At 35.8% G+C, this 24581-nt stretch overlaps 3 protein-coding genes across 10 annotated transcripts; 1 reads left to right on the top strand and 2 right to left on the bottom strand.

The window, feature by feature from the left end:
* Positions 1–224: 224 nt before the first annotated feature.
* On the top strand, positions 225–2513 carry LOC128025388 (alpha/beta-tubulin-N-acetyltransferase 9). Of its 2 annotated transcripts, none has more exons than XM_052611715.1 (7): positions 225–285; positions 504–590; positions 665–774; positions 886–1026; positions 1103–1162; positions 1254–1348; positions 1833–2513. In XM_052611715.1, coding segments are annotated over exons 1-7 (654 nt in total). In that variant the 5' UTR covers positions 225–283; the 3' UTR covers positions 1992–2513. The 2 variants fall into 2 exon arrangements, with proteins under 2 accessions (XP_052467675.1, XP_052467676.1); XM_052611716.1 differs by having other exon boundaries at positions 243–423.
* Positions 2514–2722: 209 nt separating this feature from the next.
* On the bottom strand, positions 2723–6179 carry LOC128025387 (leucine-rich repeat-containing protein 59-like). Its single transcript, XM_052611714.1, has 8 exons — positions 5626–6179; positions 5323–5447; positions 5081–5140; positions 4793–4951; positions 4584–4688; positions 4411–4483; positions 4004–4192; positions 2723–3290 (listed from the first exon to the last, which is right to left on the bottom strand). Exons 2-8 carry the CDS (start codon positions 5419–5421, stop codon positions 3040–3042), a joined length of 936 nt encoding a protein of 311 aa, XP_052467674.1. The 5' UTR covers positions 5422–5447; positions 5626–6179; the 3' UTR covers positions 2723–3039.
* A 1876-nt stretch (positions 6180–8055) lies between these two features.
* On the bottom strand, positions 8056–24521 carry LOC128025384 (E3 ubiquitin ligase RNF157). 7 transcript variants are annotated; one of them, XM_052611706.1, is made up of 20 exons: positions 22732–24520; positions 21318–21436; positions 20151–20239; positions 19101–19247; positions 18833–18950; positions 18631–18697; positions 18498–18541; positions 17578–17625; positions 17390–17461; positions 17063–17222; positions 16725–16837; positions 15512–15747; positions 15192–15300; positions 14380–14488; positions 14101–14282; positions 13221–13286; positions 13086–13134; positions 12309–12428; positions 10965–10999; positions 10347–10489 (listed from the first exon to the last, which is right to left on the bottom strand). In XM_052611706.1, exons 1-19 carry the CDS (start codon positions 22817–22819, stop codon positions 10965–10967), a joined length of 1971 nt encoding a protein of 656 aa, XP_052467666.1. In that variant the 5' UTR covers positions 22820–24520; the 3' UTR covers positions 10347–10489. The 7 variants fall into 7 exon arrangements, 4 of the variants coding, with proteins under 4 accessions (XP_052467665.1, XP_052467667.1, XP_052467666.1 ...); XM_052611705.1 differs by lacking the exon at positions 10965–10999 and having other exon boundaries at positions 8056–10489; positions 22732–24518; XM_052611708.1 differs by lacking the exon at positions 12309–12428.
* Between the last annotated feature and the right edge of the window lie 60 nt (positions 24522–24581).

Raw genomic sequence — 24581 nt, 5'->3', positions numbered from 1 at the left:
TTAATAAATATTAAATGCACATATCAAAATTGTTATATGAAGTGTTATGTATTAAACTGAAGTTTTATATGAAAATATTAAATACGTAGATATACATGTATCATGTTTATATACAGTGTTGCTTGATTACTTTGCCTGAATTTCTGTTAAAAATCTTTTACATTATCATCATGAATGAAGTAGCATTTAAACGAAGTAGTCTCGCGCCCTCTTGCGTTCCAGAACACAAACGCGCAAGAGTTGCTGCGCGTGCGGATGACGTAGTTCACATGCGCCGCTGTTTATGTGAGTTGAATTCATTGAAACTCGTAATATTATTGTGATAATATTTGTTTAGTGTACCGCGGCACGTTGAATGTTTACGTAAATTAAACAGATGGACATAAATTGAGCGACCAATCTGTGTTCGAGTTTGATTCTGAGGTATGATGGTGACATAAATGCTACACTGCTAGATAGAACATTTAGATGATTTATGTGCTTTAAAAGACTTTATTTTACAGGCTGCTTATAATGAGGATAAATGAAGATACATTACTGGAGGGGGAGAAGGTCGTATTAGTGCCTTACAATGCAGATCATGTTCCCAGGTATTAATAAGTGGATCGAGTATATCATTGTGTGGTCTCAGTTCGTTTTAACCAAATCTAACACCCGTTTTCAGGTATCATCAATGGATGTGCTCTCCTGAACTGCAGAAGCTGACTGCATCAGAACCCCTGACACTGGAGCAGGAATATGACATGCAAAGAAGCTGGAGAGAAGATGATGACAGTGAGTTTCCACCTTCCATGTCTATGTTAGTGTCCTGTTGACTTTCAGTCACATGCTTGAAATCATCTTTGATCTGTTTTTGTGTTCAGTTTTATGATTGTTCTCCCTCAGAGTGCACCTTCATCATCTTGGACAAACAAAAATGGGCAGATCCGAGTATACCGGAGCAAGAGTGCATGGTGGGAGATGTAAACATTTTCCTCACAGACCCCAGTGATGCTTCCCTGGCTGAACTGGAGATCATGATTGCAGGTTATAGAGGTTGCAGTGAGATTTAGTTCATTCACATTGGCTTGAGTTATGTCAGTAACATCAGATTTTTTTTTAGTGCCCTGCTACAGAGGAAAGGGACTTGGGAAAGAAGTGACACGCATGATGATGTGCTACGGTAGGACAAAGCTGATGATTAAAGATCATCTGTTATTAGTAGTGATTACTCCCTGTATGTAGTGTTTGTGTTTTGGAATTTGCCTCAACAGGTGTCCATAAACTTGGAGTTCAAAAGTTTGAAGTTAAGATTGGTTTGGATAACAAAATCAGCATCGCCATGTTCAAGAATTTCCACTTCAGAGAGGTGAGAGTGAGGACAATGACTTTCAGAAATAGTTTTAGTCCCATAAGGACACACACTATCAAAAGTTTAGCATTATTAGAGTGTTTTATATTTAAAAGAAAATGTAATTTATTCCTGTTACATGATCCTTCAGAAATCATCATAGGATGATTTGATGCTCAAGAAACATTTCTTATTATAGTAAGTGTTATCATCAATGTAAACTGTGATATAAAAATTTTTTCTTAAGTTTTATGTGACACTAAAGACTGAAGTAACTTATATTTTTAAATTACATTTATAAATCTATTCAGACAGCAAACTGTTTTAACTCGATGATCATAAGAGCATTTTCAAACACATCCAAAAAAATTTAAGTATTCCCAAACTTTTGACAGCTAGTGAACAGGTATAGATATTTGAACTGTTTAGTTAAAAATTTTTGTGATTCATTAAAATAACATTTATTTTTATCATTTATTTACTTTTTTTGCTGTCTCTGCAGCTGTCCATCAGTGAAGTCTTTCGGGAGGTCACACTCGGGGTCACCATGAACGAGGCTTTACAGAAGCATGTTTTTGGAAACATGGATTTCATGCTGCAGAGGGAGTATGGGAAGGCGCGGGACATCCGACAGGCACCGTTCTGTGATAATAGTTTGTAGGAGACTAAATGTAAAGAGAACAGCCTTGCAGTGCATCTCAATATAAAATATTAATCACTCACTGTCACAGGAAAGCTGAGATAGTAGTAGTATTTTTTGTCACAGTCTCATGTGACAAAATATTTCTGAATTTTTATAATTCAGAATTAAATGTGATGACTCAACCCACATTCAGTACTGTGTTGTTAGAAATATTATTGTTGTATTGTGATTTTAACCTCTTAAGGCATGGAAACTGCTATAAACAAGTTAGACCTTTTAATCTGCTTATTATTTGCATACTGCATGTTTTAAAGAAATAATTTATGTGAGGAAAACAGATATTAATTATATTTGTTGCTTATATCATTGTAAATCTTTGTGAAAACACTCAAGATACCAAAACAGTTAGTCTTTTATGTATTTGTGTTGTAGTACATTTATGGTATTTCTCATCCTTGCAACAATAACAACAAAAATATATAGTCTTAAACACATTTGTTGTGCATTGATGCTAACAATAAAAAAATAATTGTTTTATGATCTCAATTGTATGTTTCATTATTAAGGAATTCCAAAATGATTCTAATGTCCTTGCAAGCTAACAATATAAAAGCTTTCCGAGTTTTAGGTGTGAACATGCCGGAGCAAATACTGAGAGCAGTTATTGCAGAAACTTATAATCAGCTTCCTTTAAGGCTCAATTTTGCTTTTACCAACTCTAGCACGGAGACAGCAAACATGAGCTAATCTAAATCAATCAAATCTTTTATTATAAGATGTTGTGAAACATTATTACATAAGACTCCAAAGGTCACAAATGTTATTATTCATCACCCGTTTCTTGAAGTCCGTTTTCCTTTCCCGATTTGGCAGTTTAAAGACATACAAGCAGGATTTCCGTTCACAAGCTGGTCCATTGTTATCACATGGATTTTTTTTTTTTTTTAAAGATGCAGTAAAGGAAGAAACAATTCCATAGGAATTTCTGCGTACAGGTCTGTGACTTGGTCCCAGTGCGTCTCCTGAGAGGCTCAAATCCGTATCATAATCAGACACAGTTTTATGTTCAGAGATCAGATATTTTCTGAATGACCTGCTGCACGACATCCAGACCCTGAGCCCACCTCACCGTCTCCTCAAAGTGCACGTTGACTGGAACACAGAACGCCTCCTTCCTCAGATCAGTCAACTGACAAACTGCTATTACACTTGCTACTCCCACAATTAGCAGGAGAAGGAGTTTTAGGAGCAGAGAGAAGAACAGGGAGCAGATGGACCACTTGGCTTTGGGCACACACTCGGATGCTGTCTTTTTACCTAAAGTGAAGTGTAGAACTTAAATTCAAAACATCAACACTGAAACACGCTGTACATATTACATGTACAGCAAATATAACATATGGTATAAAACATATCAACCTGACATATACAACAGTTCAAAGGTTTGGGGTCAGTATGATTAAAAAATAAAAATTAGTACTTTTGTTCAAAAAGGATGCATTAAATTGATCAAAAGTGCCAGTAAAGACATGTTATCATTATACAAAAAAATCTATTTCAAATAGGTGCTCTTCTTTTTTTTTTCTTTTTTTTTACTTTTATTCATCAAATAATTCTGAAAAGATCACCATTTCTGCAAAAATATTAAGAAACAAAACTTTTTCAATACTGATAATAAAAAATGTTCTTGAGAACTATATAATATTTACATTTTTCTGCAGGATCAAGTGACATTACTATTGGAGTAATGTCTTTTGAAAATTCAGCTTTGCCGTCTTAGAAATAAATTAAGTTTTAAAGTGCATTAAATTAGAAAACCGTTATTTTAAATTGTAATAATACTTCACAATATTATTGAAGTTTTGAACATCCTTAGTAAGCATAAGTGACATCTTTCAAAAACATTTTTTTTTTAAATCTTAAAATCCAAACTTTGGAACGGTACTGTAGATCAGAATACTTTTAACATTTTATATTTTATTTTATGGTGTAATTAATTAGGTGCGAGTTCAGGTAAGATAAAACCGTACCTTGATTTTGAGCAGCATTCTTTTTCTTCTCTTTCTTCTTTTTCTGTTGTTCTTGTGCCGCAGAAGTAGCCATCTGAGCTTGATACTCCTTTCTCTTCCTCTCTTTCTCTTCTGCTTTTTTCTTTTTTTGTGCTTCCTTTTCCCTGGCCTCCTTTTCCCTCTGCTTGGCTTCTTTTTTCTTTTCTAGTTCTGTAACGGATTAAAACATATTCTAAAATTAATACATAAAATTCATTTTTTACAATTTAAAAAAAAAATGATTTAAAATCAAAGAGCCATTATGATTTAAGTTGAAAACATTTTTTAGATACTATGTGTAGGTCACTCATATAAAATTCAGGCAAAAAGGTAGCCAAACTAAATTAAGGGGAAAAGACCACAAGCTGTAGAAGTTTTGTACTTCCTACCTCTCGCTTTCAACAATCGACATTCTTGATCCTTTTCTGCTTCTTCCTGCAGTAGCTTCATGTGCTGAAGAACCTGGACATAGAAAAAAAAAAAAAAAAAAACATTTTTTGCGGCTAATTTATACAGTACAAAACTTCTCTTTGACACTTATACTTCAGACCACTCAACTCACCCTGGATGCGCACTGTTTGCACTGCTTCTCATCCAAGCAATCGCCTGCAGCCTTGGCCAATGCTGGCTCCAGTGGGTTATCCTTCAGATCCAGCCATTTCAGACTCTACAACAAACAAATGCCCTCAATTACCGACTGCTACTGATAACAGAGCAAACACCATGGGCTAATATTAGAGGATGTTTGCAGGCGTGAGATCCTAAACCCACCTTGAGTTGTGAAAAGCCAACGGGAAGCTTTTTTAATTTGTTATTGTATAAATCCAAGTGCTGGAGACTACTGAGTTGCCCAATTTCATCTGGTAAGCAGACAAGCTGGTTCTTGCTCAGATCAATTTTGATGAGGTGAGTCAAGCTGCAGAATTCAGGCTGGTGAAGTAACAAACACATTAAAGAAACTACAGTAAATTATAGCAAATCTGATTTGTTTCAGAATCGGGTTTATATATATATATATATATATATATATATACACATACACACACAGTTATAACTTACATTCAGAACCGTTAGATTATTACAGGAGAGATCCAAAACCGTTGCCTTTGGAAATGCTGCCTGCACAGAAATGTATTTATTTATTTTCAATTTTTTTCTCACATTTTGGCTAAAGGATAGGCTAAATGAAATGATAATTGTAAAGTGAACAAAACCCTTACAAAAATATACTGCAGGAATTCCTGAAGGTATGCTGCAGGATTTATTATTTTTTTTTGCAAGGGATATGCCGCCACACTTACCAAATCCTTGACTGGCACTTCTGTAAGATTACTGAGACTTAAATCAAGCTCGTTGCCATCGATTTTGTCTTTAATGTTTTCAACTTTGCCTTTAATCATGTTGATGTGCTGCTCCTCACTGGACACTGAATAAAAATACACATGATCAGGAACCAAAGCCACCAACGCATTAACATGAAAACAACTTTTGACAGCAAACACTAGATGATTTGGACGAAGTAAGAATGTTTTCATTGATAAAGTTGACTTCAAAAAGCAGCGTTCTGATTATTATGTCGAATTGTAATGAATGAAAGTTCTTACCTTGTTACAAAAGGTAAAAAATAGTCCAGACCCACTGCAGAGGAGTAACGTTAAATTAGTAACGTTAGTTGAATGCAGTGACTTCACTGATTTCACACAGCAATGGATGATAATCCACGTCACTGCTCGCGCGTGCCAGGACAAAGCGACTACAAAGCAAGCCTTCAACAATTAGCCGAAAAAGCGTAGCGGCTAAAGCTAACGCTTCCGGTCTGGCACTACTACGTTGGAAAAGACACCAGAGGCCGTTTTTTAATGGATGTCAATGGAGGGGAGGCGTCACAACGCTGAATAAACAACTTTTTAGAGGAAACAGCATATCATTTAATGAATCGACATCCTATATGCTAATCTTCAACATGTTTTACACTAAACAATACTTTTGGGTTGAACTATTTTTTAAGTTTACTACGAAAAAAAATGCCGTTTTATAAGAGAAGTCACTGACTTTTTGCGACAGGTGAGATTCAGTTTACGGCACTTCTCATTCATTCCCATGGTATCCGTAAACGGCGATTGATGTCGCACAAAGTTATTAAGGGACATGTGATCCAAGTTAGCCGTTACGCTTTCTCCAACAGTAATACAGAGCCTCTCATCTCCTTTATAAGATACTCTCTGGCCAGGAGGCGCAGCGTGTCTCGTGTCTGGATGAGCGCCATCTAGCATCTGGAGGAGGCCTGACTCATGATTTATTTCTTAATAGTGTTATTATGCCAGTTTATGAGCCACTAGGAAATGTACCAATGCGCATGAATGTTAACTGTAACAGTCTGTGCTAATTTTCCTCAGGTAAAAATCAAATAATAAAAGTAAATATTCAGGGGTCACTATCTTGGTATTGAGTGATATCATAATAACTAGCTTATGTAGCCACATCCACTGTGCAGTTTATATGAATGCACTCCATTATAGAGGTGTATGATGTTAAAAATGGTTCCCTGCCATATCTGTCATAGAGAATGCATTAGATTTGTGTCAGGGTTTTTTTTTTTCACAATATTCTTCAATGATGTTGTAAAGCACGCTTTATTTCACAAAATATTAAGTAAAACTGTAAGGCATGTAGGGCTAAAGGAGCAGGCCCGGTTCTTGACAGCTATAAATTAATTTGCAACTTTATTAAAGTGTTGCTGATACAGTATATGCACACTTACTGTGCAAAAGTCTTTAGTATTTTCACCATAAAAGGCTTTAAGCCAGTTTTTTTTATCTTTTTTTTTTCAGAGATCTGATCTCACCATTATCAAGTCTGTCTGGAATTGCATGAAGAATAAATTAATAAATTAATAAAAATATATATACTATAAATTGTCAAATTTAATCCATATGAACTGTGGCAACGTCTCTACTTGAAGAAGAAAAAAAGTCGAATAGTTTGCATCAATGGATCACAGTTTGTTTCTTACATTCAATTCAACAGCATTAATATCATGTATACAAGCAACACTTATGTTCTTGCTCAATCCACATAATAAATGCACGTTATTGAATTAGCTGAGTTTTCAAGAAAATTAATTAAACTGCTCAGATCATTTCAGTGTTTGTAATAAACAGTAATGTAGATATGTATTAAACTCCCCATAATTCCCATCCTTATAGCATCTGTGTACTTTATCCTGTCATATGTTTGGCCCTCATAACTCTGGAGCAAGACAGATATGTCCAAGAACTCCCATTCTCCTTCTGTTAATATGCTTTCTCAAGCTATCTGTGTTGCCATTGATGAATTGGAGTCAAGAACCAACTTTATTTCTGCACTCATTTAGTGTGACAATAAATGAGTGCAGGGATTTTTGAATGCACTAAAACTGTAATCAAACAGATGGCCTTTGTTTAATGTTTAAGCAATTACTTAAAACCGTAAGAGGATGCAAAATTTGCTGGTACCGATTTCAGGCATTTTTTGATTATCTGGCAACATCAAAATAATTATCAGCTTGTCGTATTGGCCAGATTTTTAAGTTTGGGTATCAAAAGGAAATTGCTGTACATTCATTGTGCATATGCTGACTCACTAACTCACTGCCTGTGATTATGTAACATTATTATTATTGATTAAAATACAGTACATGTTCTTCACAGTGATCTGTCACATTTTCTTCATGGAAAGCCCAGTTTTGACAGATTTTAGGTTATAATATACCTACCTGTAAAATTCATATATTCATCCAATACCACCTGCACAATTATGTTGGTTATGAATAAGTAACAAAGTTTAGTATTTTACTAAGTTAACTGGTGGATTATATAATTCAACGAAATATACAGACTCTAAGATGACATCTCATAATGTCTATCACAATATTTATTTACTGTAAATATCTGGCAACTACACTTGAACAGTACATTTAAAGGAAAAAGAGAGTAAAAATGGAGTTAAAAAGAGAGAGTAAAAAAAAAAATGTTTTACAATGCTCCAAACAGATCTTGTTTTTAAGAAAAAGTTTATTGTGTTTTTGACATTTTGTTATCTTCATTCTACAAAAGTGAATTGATGCAGCCCATTCCTCATGTAGGTTTAACTTCGAGTCACTCCTCCTGGTGCAGAAAGAGGACAGAACAAAAGCAATACAGATAACAAAGCTGGAGGAAACCCCTTGAATTTATCCATGCTCTATGCAGTTTTCTCTCTGCAGGTAAATGTGACATTCTGCTGTAAAACATTCAGTGCATGGCTAAGTTTATCTGTACTGCCTGCAGACAACTACGTGCTATTATGCGGCTGTATTGCTTGTCTTGTGACACTCAGTACCTGTTGCTTACACAGTGTGCTCAGTGTGGAAGGGCTACGCATATAGTGCAAATGTAAAGTTGGAGGATGTCTATTTTCTGACTGCAACTACCATGCGCTTACCACATGCACCGCATATCTGCTCTCAAGGGAAAATCTACTAGTGCACATGTAATGTATACAATCCCATTTTGGAGAAATTTCACACCATTCATATACTACAGTAAACAACACACAGACTATTACAACAATAACCAGAGCTAAGCTAACATAAATAAAATAAAATAAACATTTTCCACACAAAGGAAAAGCTTTGTTGGTTCTCAAAGTACAATAGACATTTTAAGAGAGTTATAATCACTATTTGATTGTACTGTGAATCCTTTTTTTTTATTAAGATAGTCCAGACAAGTGCTAATGAATCAGAAAACTGGCTCAGATGAATGAATTGTAGAATTGATCATAAAGGGATAGCTCACCCCAAAATCTCCAATGATTTTCATTTACTCACCTTCATATCGTCGTTCCAAACCTGTATGACCTTTTTTCGTCTGTAGAACACCATGCAAGTCAATGGGGTCAAATGTAATTTTAGGAAAATTCTAAGTAATTTTTGAGTGAACTATCCCTTTTAGGGATTGAAAAGAGAACACAGAGATCAGTAGAAGATTTTTGTAAAGTAAAATAGCCACTAACGTACCATTGGTAAAAACAAAGTGCAAGTTTAAACACTATGAATTGGTTTGGCAGAACTGTGGAGAAACTGAAAGTTGGTGATTGTTTTTCAAGTTAGTGGCACAATTTTTAAAGTCTTTCATTTTCAATGTATGATGACAACTGGTGCTAAGTAAACACTTTCGGTTAAGGATCCCTATAGGAAAGTGCAACACTTTTCAAAAGGAATACATAACAATAATTATTTTTTAAAAGAACTTGTATACCAAAATGCCTGGCATAGCGATCCATATCGGTTCAACAACACACTTCTGAAGAGCTACTTCAGCTTTGCTTCAAGTCTTGGGTACAAATCGACTAACTGTAACATATGCTAAATTGTACCTTAGACATGAAATAAATGAACACTTTTTTTTTAAACAACACACAAAAAGTAGCTTTCTGAAATGTAACATACCATCAACAGTAGGAATCTGAGTTACGACCCACAGGTGGATGTTTCAGGCAAGTTTTCCCAGACATTTCCATCTCCTATGAAAATGTTCGAAAATGCTTGGTAGTAAGCAGTTCAGTAGCATCTCCGTGGCCAGATGCGTAATGCAAGTTAGGCAGCTCAGTAGCTTTGTGTCTTTGTAGCATGCAAGGCTGTACGTAGAGCTCAAAGTGAGCTGCAGCAAACTGACAAGGGCAGAAACATGAGCAAATATGTGTTATTGCTCTAAAGTTAATATCGTGAAGGATTGATTGTTCTGATGTCAGTTCTGAAAATTCATCTCACTCTTTTCAATCGTATTTTTATGTCTTTGTATCTTGAGTATTGTGGGCAGATTTCCAATAGTACATGTTGATCTGCTGATCTGATGTTGATTCAGATCAGCAGGATTTGATTATTAACTTTAAAAAACATAGTTGCACAGCCTTGACACGAAGTTTGACTGCTCTCTAAGAGATAAACACTGAAATGCTGCTTGGATTAGAGGTTTGAGTCTTCATCGTGGCTTTGTTTTCCAGCCTTTCAGCAGAAGAGCTTGCTTGAGTCATTCCTTCATTTGTACGCATGAGGGGGTGGAGCGTTGGTGTAAACGTGGTGCTTTACACAAGTGCCAACACCAAAAGAGCACTAAAAACATGACATCTATCACAATGGAGAAGAGAAACCACACAGTCAGTTCTCCCTGGTTTGCATTTCGGATTTGATCCATGAGTAATTGGTGTGGGCATAAGTTTGGGTGGAGGTGGCATGAAGAAAGAGGCAGATATTCCTCTCAGGATTGGAGTAGGTCTATGAATGGATGGACTGAGGATTTCATACAGCTAGGGGTCCACGATGACATTTGTTCTTGGGGTTTGCCGCGTCATTGGTGACCCCTTGCTCCTCAAGGTTGATGTTGCTGGCGGACGCATGGTGAGTCAAAGGATCCCGTCCATGACGACAGACGTCGAGGTATAACAGACCTAACAGAAAGGACGGATGAGTCCATGTGAGAAGGCATAGAATGTAAGAAGGTATGAAAGTAGGGAAAATAATGATGGGAATGTGGAAACGTGACTTAGAAAAAAATGAAATAATGAAGAAACCTCGCTGGAACTTTTCCCCCAAATTGGACCATCTCTTGGAGATCAATGTTAAAACAACTTTCTTCGGGAACAGAATGTTTCTGCTTCAAACTTTATGTTTGTAGGTTGGCCAAAATGTCCATCATGCAAACCGAGACACTTTTATCCATTGTTCTCCAAGATTTCTGTGAACTCAAATATCCCGCATTGAATATTCACCATGCATCTAAAGCAAATGATGAAAAGGCTCTTTTAACCCACAGAGGTCAAAAGGGAGATCCATAAAGAATCTCACTGATGATAACAGTGAATTGCAACAGACTGAAACGCCTTTGTGAATCCATGACCTCTGTGCATTTAACTTGCTCCGTACCTATTCCTCAATGTGAACAGGACACGAGTCCTCATCTGTCCATTCCACAGACATCCAGGAAGATAGAGAGAAAGAGAGATGGGAAATGATGGAAGGAAAAACAGAGACAGAAAAAAGAGAGAACACAGCACATTTACAGCACATCAAGAGAATCAACCAACCATCCACAGAAAATGAAAGTCGGATTGAAAGAGAGGAGAAGCTTGGTGCTCAGAGATAATGACAGAAGATGATAGGGGCCTTTTGAAGAAAAATACTGCACTTTCACTGGAAACTTTGATCTTTAATGATTGGAATGTTCAGTTTTAAAGTGTCAATTCAAATAGTTGATTTTCATTTCTACCCTAAAAGCAAGATTTGAATGTGATTTTACTTATAGTGACCACAAACAGTATATGGGGACTTAAGTAGCACTGCCATTTCATAAAATTTAAAACCACATGGCATACTTTTCAAGCACAACATATCACAAAAATCCAGGGTTTCTGAACTGACTTTCAAGGAATCCCCCCAAGGGTCCACAAACATTCAGTGAAAAATATAAGTAAATCTATATTATGCTATAGTATAAATAAGTTTAAATTTGAATTTGACCATTAATTTGCAAGACATGAGATCAATCACAATTATTTTATTCTATTGAAAATATTATTTACAATACAAACAGGTCCATATACACAACAATTTGTACATTTTATAAAGGGAGTCCCTTGAATGGGGATCATCATATCTAAGTCCTGTGATAGCAACATTTTGACACTTTTAAGTGTAGATTATGTGTCCAAATACTTTTTGGGGCCAATAGTATATTTTGGACTGTGTAGTAATCATGATGAATAGAAATATTATGATGATGATGATGATGATGAAGAATATTTTACTATCGTGTGAAAAGCTTAATTCTTGTCCTTCCAGAGAGAATGCTTTCTCTGGATGACAGTAACCAAGAGTTGGGGATATGCAGAATATGCTGGCAAAAGAGAGAAGATAAGCTGAAAAATGAAGGGATGAATGTAGAAATGAAGGGAGATGCAAAGCTACTTTGAGCTGGCAGACACTGAACATGAACTTAGCTATTAGTAAGACCCAGAGAGATAGAAACAAGTCATACATGATATTAACTCACACATACACATGAACACACACAGAACAGTAGGGTTAAAGGGGCTAGCCACTGTACCAAATTAATGCTACACAATGTTACAGCAGGGTAAAAGGTTGTGCATGAGCAGTGAAAGCCAATAGTGTTTTAGAGCCAGTTGCTGTTTTAAATGGGACACCTTGAAACCACCTCACCCAATCCCTTACAATCAGAAAGTCCATGTTCGAGAGGTTGCCACTCACCAGCGAATCGGCCGTCAGGAGGCTGCTCATTGTCCAGGCCTGTCATACAGTGGCTGTCAGATTGCCCCTGATTGTTATTGTCAAACTCTGGACAAGGCACCTCGCTCCTCCTGCGCCCACCTGCAAGCGAGGTCAGAGGTCAAACAAGAGCAGCCGAGGCAGGGCAGAGCAGCCGAGTGGAGCACAGCAGTGAGGGATCAGAGCGATGGGGTGCAGGATGCTACTCGGCAGCCATTTAGTAATGACTGCGGTGGATGGATGCACACATACTCGGGTGAGAGCGAGCAGATGCAATCGCCATGTGCACGAAAATACAACTGACAAACACTTTGACATTCATTTCCTCACATTAGTAAGCATACAGTACATTAAATAAGAAATGGTCTATGCAAAATATCAATTAGTTACAACAAATAAAACTAAAGCAAAACTGGAATCCTTTATACAGCTTTTTCATCAAGCTATCTGTTTAATTAATAATTAGTTGCTCAAAAATAATAAAGCATTAGTGCACCCTTGTTATATAAAATAATAAGTGCACAGCCTAGACATGAAGATTAAAAATCAAACTACATTTGCCTAGAATGAGTCATGTGATATTTATATTTGTAGTGAGAGACCTTTGGCTCACCTGCTGCAAACACAAGTTACATCAAGTAGTGTGTAGGCAGATTTAAAAGCTCTTATAGATGAAGTACCACCTACATTCGGTGTTTTCTCTTTAATCTAGTGTACAGTGTTGTGATAAGTACTGCTAATAGCTAAGGTTTCAATTACCATGTTCTTTGGTGGGAGATGCACAATCTTCCTCAGTCACATCATTTCCCTACGAAAGAAAACACAGAGATGGGCAAATAATGAATTAAAAATAAATAGCTGGGTTTAAGATGTTTGGCTGTTTGAATGTTTCACCTCTGAATCCTGTTCTTCAAGAATAGCAGCCACAAAGTTATGCCCTCTTGCCTCATTGGGGACTTCCTGTGGACACATGTTAATATGGTCTCTATAAATGTGTGTAAATATGGACACAATATATCATTTGCACGAACAGCTCTTGGCATAGATTTATAAATGTTTGTGCATAGGTGACAGTAGAAAGTTTTGGTTACAGTGTTCTGATAACTTTAGACCAATTATTGTTGACCAATCTGTTTTTCTTTTTTTAATTATCATTTATATTTTAAATACCATTTATATATATATACCATTTAATAGAGATTGCATTTACAAAGAGCAATTTCTAGCCAATAAAATACAGGCAAGGCAAATATATTTATAAAGCAAGTAAATTTTGGTACAAAATGTTTTACATAAAGGGGATGAAAAAAAATCATAAAATAGGAATAAGAAATAGTTTGGAGTTCAGCATAACTATTATGTCTTAATTGTGGGTTTTTTTCTGATGTGACTTTTTTTATTTGCAACTATTTTCAAAATTGAAATACATGTTCTCAAATGTAGAGCTTTTCAGCTCTAGAAAAGACTGAAACATTCACTCAACAAACATAAACTGAACATCCTCTACAGTCGGTTGAGCAACTGCTTTTTCAATTTTGAAAATAGTTACAAAAATAAAAAATACAAATAGTCACAATCAGAAAAAAGTACACAATAAAGACAAAATAACAACTCTAGAAAAAGACTGCTCTAGAAAAAGACACTCACTCTACAAACATAAATAAAATTTTATTTTTTCATTCCTGTTTTTAGGTGGTAAAAACTATAATATCAACATGAACTAAAGCATTACAAGCCAAATTAATGATGCTTCTAGGCCATCTAACTGCCTTACCTCACCCTCATGTTGGGAAGGCGCTCGACTCTCTGCTGGGGTCTCTGTGGCCTCCTCTCCCTCAGCACCAGCCATGTAGGATCCAGACATTGAAGAGAGTGTGTCAGTGCTGATCTGAGAGTGCTGACTATGAGAAGACGCCATTGACATCACAGACTGGGCCAGGCTGCTGCTTACTGGATCTAAACAGCACAGGAAGTGAACAGCAAGACAAACAAATGTAAATGAAAGAGCTCTAGTGTGTGTTTCAGTAAATTAGATTTAGATGTCATGCTGTACCCTCTGGGGAGGTGATTGTGGAGGAGAGAGGGGTCCCGTTGCAAGAGGACTGGTCTATGGCACCGGAGGATGACAGGGTGATGTTGTCACTTTCAGGAGTCACTCCAGACTGGACAGTGTATAATATATACACAAATGAAAATATTATTACAATTTTGTGCGTTCATAATAAGAAGAAACTTTCTTGAACAACAAATCAGCATATAAGATTGATTTGTGAAAGATTTGTGAACTTTGCCATCACAGGAATAAATGACATTTTAAAATATATTAAAATAGAAAATGTTTATTTTAAATTACAGTATTAGCATTTTATTGTATTTATGGCTTTTAAAAACATTAAAAACCTCTTACCGTATTTTCCGGACTATAAGTCGCACTTTTTTTCATAGTTTGGCTGGTCCTGCGACTTATAGTCAGGTGCGACTTATTTATCAAAATTAATTTGACATGAACCAAGAGAAATGAACTAAGAGACCTGAACCAAGAGAAAACATTACCGTCTACAGCCGCGAGAGGGCGCTCTATGCTGCTCAGTTCTCCTGTAGTCTGAAGACATAGAGCGCCCTCTTGCGGCTGTAGACGGTAATGTTTTCTCTTGGTTCTAAATAAATGCAACTTATAGTCCAGTGCGACTTATATATGTTTTTTTTTCCTCATCGTGATGTATTTTTGGACTGATGCGACTTATACTCAGATGCAACTTATAATCTGAAAAATACAGTACTTACCTCTAAAATTTTGAAAGGACAAATGCACATACACTAAAAGTGTATAAAATACTATTTATAAAAAATGTATAAATACTGTACCTCTTGCTGTTCTACATGCAGCTTTCTCCTGCACGTTTGCACTTCAGATTCGCTGCATGACTTCTCATCCTCCTCCTCAGGCAGCACTGAAGAACTCTGGGAGAGGGATCTAGAGAGATCCCAGGATACACGATTAGCAACGACTCATTTATCTGCCGGCTTCCTAAGCCCATAATTTAACCTTTAAAAAAGCTGTAAATTGACAGGAAAGTTTAATAACACCCAGCAAATGTTCTATAGACATTAAATGAGTGGTTTTTTTTTTTACAGTAACACTGATAATACTACACCATTCAATCCTTCAGTTAGGGTTCACTCACTTAGAGCCACTCTTCTTGTGTTTCACATTCTGACTGGAGTTGACAGAGTGTTCTAGCGGAGAGAGGGAGCGCGTGGGCGTGTGGTGGCTATCACTGCCATATGTGGGCACAGATCCAGAAACATGGCCCCTGGTGAGGCCCTGAAGTGGAGGAGCAGATGGCGACGGGTTCAGGGGCCCATTCAAAGCCTCCAACAGGGACACGGCTTCATAGCCTGGTGGGATGTGCTCTGATGCCTGTAGTAAACAAACATGTGGCTGTGAACGACAGTACAGTTTAGAAGCATAACAACATTTTCACTTTAAGTATGAATAGACGGTGAGTACAGATCATTTTTATGTTTTTGCATTAAATTGTGCACCTAACTTAACTTAGTGTCCGAATACTTAAACCATTAACCCTAATGTATCATGTTTAATATGCAAAGTCCATCTAAATTATCAACATGTCCAAAGCTTTGCTGAAACAAATGTCGTGTAACTGTGTTATCAAAGCAACTTAAGTTTATCATTGAAACTGAATCATGTTGGTTGAATATCAAACGTGATACATCAGGCTTTTGAGGGACGTTTATTTGTATATTTCTCAATCATCTAGTGTCATCTCAATTGTATTTTTTTTCACCCACAATAAAACTACAGAACTTTGATCATAATAATTACAATTTTAAATATCACCTTACTAAGACATATTATTGAGAGATATAGAGGGACAGCTGATATGTATTTGCATTTTATTTGACTTGTCTTCTGTAATAAAGATGTCACTGATTTACATTACAGTCGTTACTTTCATCTTACTGTAAATTGCATATTTCTGGTTAGTTTTTGCCTCTTAATACATGTTTTTTCTCTCTCATCAAGTATAATTCTTTTTTAAATTTTGACTTTCAACAAAATTTCTACAAAACAGTTTCATTTTTTTTTTTAAATCTGATTTTCTGACTATTTTTTCATATGTCAGGCTTTACAGGGTTAAAGTTAATGCTCCTAACAAAGTTGTATGTACTCATCACAGCCAACCATACACACATTTGAACATCTAGGAAAGTATTTATATTGGACCCCTGATGAGCTATTTTCATTTTTTAACATTGACATTTGGGTCTCAGAAAAGCTTCTTTAAAATGTACGAATACATTTTATTTAGCTTTAAATAGATTCATTCTGAATAAAGCTCTGTATGGCCATTTGGAAACAAGCATGTGTGTTACCGAGTGCTCCTCTGAATCTGACGTCTGTGAGGTGATGACGGGGTTGAATCCGGTAGGTGTGTGTGGGCTCAGTTTTTTCCTCATCGCTCGAATTTGAAGGAGGGCACGAAATGCTATAGGAATTAATTAAAGGATCAATTTTAAATAAGTCAAATATTTTATCTGAAACAAATCAAAAAACAGCATCAACTACTGTCGGTATGTCCTATGTTTGATTTATATATGAAATACCCATTACAACATTCATGTATGATACACTATAAACACAAATATAGTCTAGGCTAGTCTTTATAAATCTAGTCTTGTTGAATGCGTTCAGCACAGGTGTTGGTCCTTACGAAGTCGACAGATGGGGCAACAGTTGGCCTGGTAACGCAGTGTGTCTGCGCAGGCGTTGCACAGGCACAGGTGTCTGCACGGCAGGATAAGTGTGTCCCGCACGTCCGATAAACACACCACACATTCAGCACTGTTGTCACTAATCTCATCTTCAGCCACCTGTAAATGTGAGCATGTTTTATATTTTTATTCTATGAATGAAAGCTTAAAAGATGTTTCCCTTCTAAATTGATATGGAGAGAGTAGTAACAACTATATCACAGGGAGGAATAAAGTTGATCTATCCTTGAATCTGATTCTTTTTGTGAATGTGGATGATGATTTACCTTTGATTCTTGACTGTTGTATTTGTTCTCTATACCGTAGATCTCCTGCAGGAGGTAACTGACACCATCCACCTAAGATAAAATCAAGCTATGCTTAAAATGTTTATTTTTTTATATTACAGAAGCCATTTAATATGAGTTGTCTTTCTAGCTATGAGTTTTTTCTTAAATAATAAGAGGGCCCTTACCACTTGTTTCTGTTTCAGAGGTTTTACACAGTAACTTCCATCCATATGCTAGGAGAAAAACATAGCAACATAATATAATCATAATTGTCACAAGTAAACGTATTTTTGTTAGTGTTAGTGTTAGGGCAATAATGTGATTTAATATGACTGAATCAATCTGATTACATTAGCTTACAAAAACAAAGATCATTTTAGTGTTAGATTAGGTAGAAATCGTACTACCTTGCTTTTTTTTTCTCATTTAGTCTAGACCTTATTTGTATACTTATTTGGAACATTGTGTGAATGGAAACATTTGCAAAGCCTTTATTTTATAAATATGCAATTCTGTTTAAAAGTTTGGGGTCAGTATTATTCAAATATATGTATTTGTAATACTTTTATTCGGCAAGGACACATAAAATTAATAAAAAATTACAGTTAATACTTTCACATTGTTATAGAAAAAATCTTTCAAATAAATGTTGTTATTCATCAAAAAGTGTGTCATGGTTTCCATGAAAATATTAAGCACTTTTAAAACTTTTTAAAAATTTAAACTTTTATTAAAACTGATTCCGACATTAATAATAAGAATAAATTCTTGAAAGTTTCTTGGGCATCAAATCAGCATATTAGAATGATTTGTGAGGGATCATGTGACGCTGAAGATTTATGAGTAATTTAATTAAGAGTAATGGCTGCTGAAAAAACGCTTTGGCATCACAGGAATAAACTTATAATTTAAAAGATATTAAAACAGAAAACATATAAATTATAAATTACAAATAAAATATAAAGTTATAAATTAAAATTATAAATTATAAAAATATCATTTTACAATATTGCTTTCCAAAAAAAACTTTTTAAAAATCTTACCAACCCCAAACTTTTGAACGTTAAAATACAAAACATAAATTTTTTTAGACAAAAAAGCATACCTTCTCAAAAGTTGCAAGTAGAACATGGGAGTGTCCCAAGTGTTCTGCACAACAACAAAAACACGGACGAATATATTTATATATTTTTTGTTTTTCATATATATTATAATATATCCTATTACATTAAACTCACCATCTCCCTCATCCACTACTGCTTGTACAACCATGGGGTAGATGTCTTTATCCATGTCAAACAAAAGCTGTGTAGCAATAAACCACATTAGTAGGTTAAACCAAAGTGCTCTAAGGACATGCATTCACTCTGACCTATTTTAACCTGCATAACCTGAAAAAAACACATAAATACAAAAGGTCACAGCTAGCAGATGTGTTACCTCCTCATCTGCCCACTCTGATAAGTTGACGTAATGAGAGGGCAGACAAAACTGTTGGCAGACGCCGCGCTTGAAATGCACCGTCTCTGACTGCAGAGAGCTGTCCTGGGGCAAGTATCTAACAACAACACACAGAGCAGAGCAATGTAACCCAAACTTTGATGTTATTTCCTAATTCGCTGCTCTTTGGTCAATCGGTTGATTCGGTTTTATTAATAAATGATCACAAAAAGAATACTCAAAGTGTGTGTTTAAGTGCTTTACTTACATTGGCACACCATTGTGAAACTCTTCAATGGCTTGGTAGTATATAGTGATGGCAACTTGTGTGTCAGCATCAAAGGTAAACTCAATATTATAGCAGCTGTGGCTTTTCCCAACATCCTGTCCAGGCAGCTTCATGTCTTCACTGCATCTGCAGTCAAAATTAAACCATATTTAAATATTTTTAACAAATGTATCATCCGTTTTGTTCACAAGTGACTATAAAAAAGTGTTCCTGTAGCTCAATTGGTTGAGCACTGCGCTAACAAGCGCAAGGTTGGGGGTTCGATTCCCTGGGGAACACATGATTTGTAAAAATTGATAGCCTGAATGCACTGTAAGTCGCTTCGGATAAAAGCATCTGCTAAATACATACATTTAATTTAATTTAATTTAAAAAGAGTATAAATACAAAACTGAATATTTTTAAAAATATATATATTTTTGTGGTATTTGGCCCATGTCTTTTCATCTCAATACTACTGCACACCTAAAACTTTTTTTTCTCGTCTGTAAAAAAAATGATGGCTCCCCTATTAAAAAAACTGTATTTGCTGGTTAGATATGTTTTGAAGCATGGCAGCTGGCTTAAGATAGTTTACGCTGATCCTTAGTTTGTCATGAGATGGTTTTAAGCTGGTTATGAGCTGGTCCTGAGCAGGAGCTAGTTGTTTAGGACCATCTTAAACCAGCGCATAACCAGCTTAAAACCAGCTCAAACCAGCTGCCATGCTTCAAAAAAACACCTAACCAGCATATGCTGTTATTTTCTTCAACAGGGTCATCCCACACTACACAGATTTTCATCTAATCAGATGCTCTATAAAATTATATACAAAATACAAGAAGCAACCAACAAGCAAGTTAAAATTTGTGGTTCATGGCTGTAAAAGTAACTAATGTCTGCTAGCTATTTAAAAAAGGAAGAATTTCTTCATCATGTTCAACCCAAATGTGCTGTTTTAACAAGTACATGTACAAATACAGGAACTCATATGATTTCTTTTAGAGATCTGTCATGGTGCAATAAAGATATTTCTGAGGAAAATCTCACCTGACAAGTCGCAGAGTGTCTTTACGGATGTTGATGAGACTGCGGAGGGTCTTGACTGGCTCATTAGGAGGGGGAGCATTGTACGGGAACTACAAATCACAAGGGTCAGGATTCAGAATAAAGTTATCGATTAGCACTTTGTCCTGTTTTATCAGCTCACATATCTAATCACATATGATCTCTTAAAAACCTGAAAAATTATCTGGAAACAAAGCCACGTTACAATGAAGGTGATGCACATTGATCTCTGGACAAGCTGTTGTGCTCATTCATGCATGTGTGTGTGTTTGCCCTGGAAAAGTGCAATGCACAGGCATGCCCACGTGCCAGAGAGGAATCAAGAGTGTGTTCGCTTGTGGGTCAACACTGGGTGAGTAAATCACCACCCATCCCCCTCCCTGGAGTTCAGACTGACATCTCTGTTTTACTTGCGGTAAGCCATCGCTTAAACCCACAGCATCACTAGCCTGTCTGCTGAGAGACAGATAGCAGCCAATGCATACAGTGTAATTAAAAGACTCACCACATACAGAAATACATGTATGATTTCATAAAAGCACACAAACACCGCACACATACAAAGCACAGCTATAAGAACAGCTATACAGTTACATGTGACATTTGGTCATGTATAATACAAATGTGAATTATGAAAGCTTCCACAGTAATTCACATTAAACTAACCTAAATAATATCCAGCTAAAGTAACAGTTCTACGCAGACCTCATCATGGACTCAAAATTATGAGTAAAATATATATTTCAAAGACTTTTAAAAAACATTCAAAAATCACCTTTAAATATAAATATTTATATGTATATTGCAAAAGTTATGACTTGTGACTATGATATGAAGGCTTATTATTTAACATGAAGCTATGTATAAATAAATATTTTAACAAATGCCTTTAAAGATGTTAATAATGTAAAATACAAATGATATATAATAATATAAAAATATTTTTAAATAACTATTATTTTAATATCTGTGATTTAAATGTAAGGAAATAAAATGAGGCATATTGTTGTGGATAATTTCTGGAAATGAGATCACACAAGGTAAAGTCAATGAACAGATCAAAATCAGTGGATTCATGAACTCCTATTAAAAATCAGTTAAAATGGCTGCGTCTAATCTATAGTATAAGGAAATAGAAAGAAATCTTACCAATACTGGTCTGTTGCCTAGGAAGTTGAGGTCAGTATTTTCACCAAAGAGGTAGCCTTCAGGATGACTTGAATCAAACTTCTCTCCTCCCATTATAAAATGGCTAGCAAAATAACTCCCTGCATGACAACGAACAAAACAATTGTTACAGATATTGTACAATCCTAAATGTATTTGTCACACACACCTATAAATGCACATCTAGTCACATGAAGAGTGTTCCACAGACATGATTTTAATTTTGCACATCAGCTTGATTGTAAATGTGCTGAACCCAAAAAAGATTTTATTCAAAATATGCTTTATGCTTACATTATGTGGTAAAAACAACTGAACGAGTTTTAATTTCACTATTTCAATTTTAATGTCAGATCAAGTAGAAATAGCACACATTTAAAATGTTAGTGATAAACATACTACTAAATTGTGTAGGAAAAAAAAAATATAGATGTAATAACATCCATTCCTCTAAAGTGATGTCTGGACGCAAGATAAATAAAAAGGTTTTGAAATAAAAATGAAGACAGATCTAGCAGACTGGAGAACCAATAGATTAAATAAAGACAAGCTCAAGGGCAGACAGAGGATAGCAAGCGCCATGGGAAGACAAGGGTAGATAGATGAACAAGCTTGAAACTGGAGCAGGAGGTAGCAAGAATCAGGCACAAGTCCCAAGCTGCACATATCTGGTTACTTGTGGTTAACACACTGACATTCATCTTCTCATCTACATGTCTTCTCAAATTTCTAAAGATTTGTAAAACAATCATTATAAAACTAACACGATTGTGTGCTGCATTTTCTAAAAATACAGGAAAATACTCTATCTAAATTAGCAGAATCCATGTAAACCACATGGTCACGATAAATTCCTATTACATACAGTGGACACTCTTATTTTAGGTCAGTTTAATGCTGAGTACATAATCATCCGAGACATTTATTCTAATTAAAGTGTATTTCGTTAGACAGTAGACACTGCACCACTGGAATAATGGGCCCCATATCAATATCAAGACAGCATATATGGGCCTACTGTGCCTCTCAGAGACAGACTTGCTGATCAACAAGCCATGGGTGGTGGCTCAGGCCCTCTGGAGTTCAAATATACAGAAGGACCTTCTCAATTTCAATTATAAGAAGGGGCAAGAAAAATACTTAACTAAATTGTGCAAGACAATTTTATTGTACACATTTTTTCTGATAATTATAAAATACATTACAATGCAGTACACATTCAGAACATACAAATATCTTGGATTTGTCTATTATTTCTTTGAATAGATTTTTGTTAATATAATATAAAAGGAACAAGAACATAATTTTTATAATATAATATAATATAATATAATATAATATAATATAATATAATATAATATAATATAATATAATATAATATAATATAATGTTTTACCGGATTTGGGTGGGTATCTGTAAACAGAACTGGATGGTATATCGACCTCCTCCACTCCTGCATTCTGACGGCTTGTCAAAGCTCCCATTTCCAATAGCTAAAATAAAATAAAATAACACTGAATGATTGCAATCCTACTGCTGCTGCTGCTGCGTCTTCTTTACTCCGAACATCTCATTCTTCACGCAAAAGTCCTTTTTTTGCTCTGCGCTTTTATATTTTTGGCCATGAACAGGATTAGTCGATGCTCTTAATGCCCGGTAAGCTCCACACAGAGTCCCTTGATGTTTTGTCTGCAGACACAAGCTGCTTTTTGCGTCCTGCAGACTGTAGCCCTATTATAAGACAGTCTCTGCCTCAGTGGTCGGCATCCTTGGATAAGGTGCAAGGCGGAGTGAGGTGCTCTCTATATGACACAGTTTCTCGGTATGTTTATCATCATCATCCCTGTACCCTCTGTTCTCCGAGCGCTTGGGCGATGGGATGCAGATGCGTCTCAGTAGTGATGTAGAAATAGAATAAGAGGATAGAACTGCAGTGGGTCTACGAATGGGCGGGGCTTAGGGGCCTGGATGTTGCGTCTAATTAATATATAATAGAGAAATGCTCTTTCACTGTATATAATGAACCACATTTTACTAAATATAATTTAGTGAACATTCCTGTTAATATTAATCATTTATCATTACATCACATCCACCCACTTTCTTTCAGAAATTTTCTGTCAGCTGTTAACAGTGTTATTATGGTAAAGCAGGCCATTGCGGTGACAATTGCACATGTTACGTGTTACTTTTCTTTGCGCTGATGAGGATAAGCCAATCATAGACGTTTGCGGTTAGACGATAAGGATTTAAAAAATATTTTATAGAGATTGCTTTGACGGATTTTCATTTATATCTCATGTACCAATCGTTCTAATTAATACATTTTACAAATTAATTTGTTTTTGAGTTTACAAAGGTCTCCAGAATTGTTTTTTTTTTTTTTTTGAACGTGGCTCAATAGAGTATTAAGCTCTCTGAGCCGCCAGGCGCCCCCTGCTGGAACTATGTATCATGTCTCAGAAGAAAAACATTTCAGCTAGTAAGATTTGCTTCTCAATGATCAGTGCTGTATTACTGTCCTCAGAAGCGCCATTGGCCACCTCTGACGTCAGGCTTAAATCCAGACTTGGGGTTTTTGCGCAGTACAAACACATCCTGCCTCGCCAAACGTGACCTTCCCCGAGTTTTCGGATGTGATTCACTGCAGTGCAGTAAGGGAACCTCAACTGGTCTTCAGTCAGTGGCCCTTGTGTCACTTAGCTCTGGCTAATTTAAATGTGAATGTTTTTTATTTTATTTTATTCGCATTTGTCACTATATTAAAAAACATTTATGTTGCAGCCTAATTGTGCTGCTTCAAGAGAGCAACTCTGCTGTTTTATTTTCTTAACTGTTCCATTATATTTTATATGTTTCTTTTTATTGTACTTGAGGCCCATGCTCTGTGCTCTTGAACTGCTTGCTCTTGTTTGTTTAAACTTATAACTGTGGGGTTTCATGGAATGTTCTTCTGTGTTCACAAAGATACAAATGGAAATATCACAATTTGAAGGTTATAGGATGTAATTTGGGAGTAGTTTGATATAACAGCACGTGCTGGCCAGTCAAAGACTGAACATTAAAATATATGCATCTAAGATTATAGAATAAGCTTTACTGATTTGTTATTATCATCATTATCTTTCAATCTTATAGATGCCACAGACCCGCAAATATGATCATCTTCACATGAAAGACCCCCAAACTTTTCCATGGATGTATAAAAGTTATATATATATATGTGTGTGTGTGTGTGTGTGTGTG

This window comes from Carassius gibelio, chromosome A12 (assembly GCF_023724105.1).
Source record: "Carassius gibelio isolate Cgi1373 ecotype wild population from Czech Republic chromosome A12, carGib1.2-hapl.c, whole genome shotgun sequence".
NCBI lineage: Eukaryota > Metazoa > Chordata > Actinopteri > Cypriniformes > Cyprinidae > Carassius > Carassius gibelio.
This window is presented reverse-complemented; position numbering and strand designations above follow the sequence as displayed.

Coding starts and splice junctions, on each gene's coding strand:
- LOC128025388 (XM_052611715.1), top strand. Junction 1,027..1,102: donor ACTGGAGATCATGATTGCAG/GTTATAGAGGTT, acceptor ATTTTTTTTTAG/TGCCCTGCTACAGAGGAAAG. Junction 1,163..1,253: donor ACGCATGATGATGTGCTACG/GTAGGACAAAGC, acceptor TTGCCTCAACAG/GTGTCCATAAACTTGGAGTT.
- LOC128025387 (XM_052611714.1), bottom strand. CDS start 5,421: ATGATTAAAGGCAAAGTTGAAAACATTAAAGACAAAATCGATGGCAAC. Junction 4,484..4,583: donor GCAAACAGTGCGCATCCAGG/GTGAGTTGAGTG, acceptor TTCTATGTCCAG/GTTCTTCAGCACATGAAGCT. Junction 3,291..4,003: donor GAATGCTGCTCAAAATCAAG/GTACGGTTTTAT, acceptor ACTTCACTTTAG/GTAAAAAGACAGCATCCGAG.
- LOC128025384 (XM_052611705.1), bottom strand. CDS start 22,819: ATGGGAGCTTTGACAAGCCGTCAGAATGCAGGAGTGGAGGAGGTCGAT. Junction 19,248..20,150: donor GACACTCTGCGACTTGTCAG/GTGAGATTTTCC, acceptor TTTTGACTGCAG/ATGCAGTGAAGACATGAAGC. Junction 17,626..18,497: donor TACTTGCAACTTTTGAGAAG/GTATGCTTTTTT, acceptor TTTTTCTCCTAG/CATATGGATGGAAGTTACTG.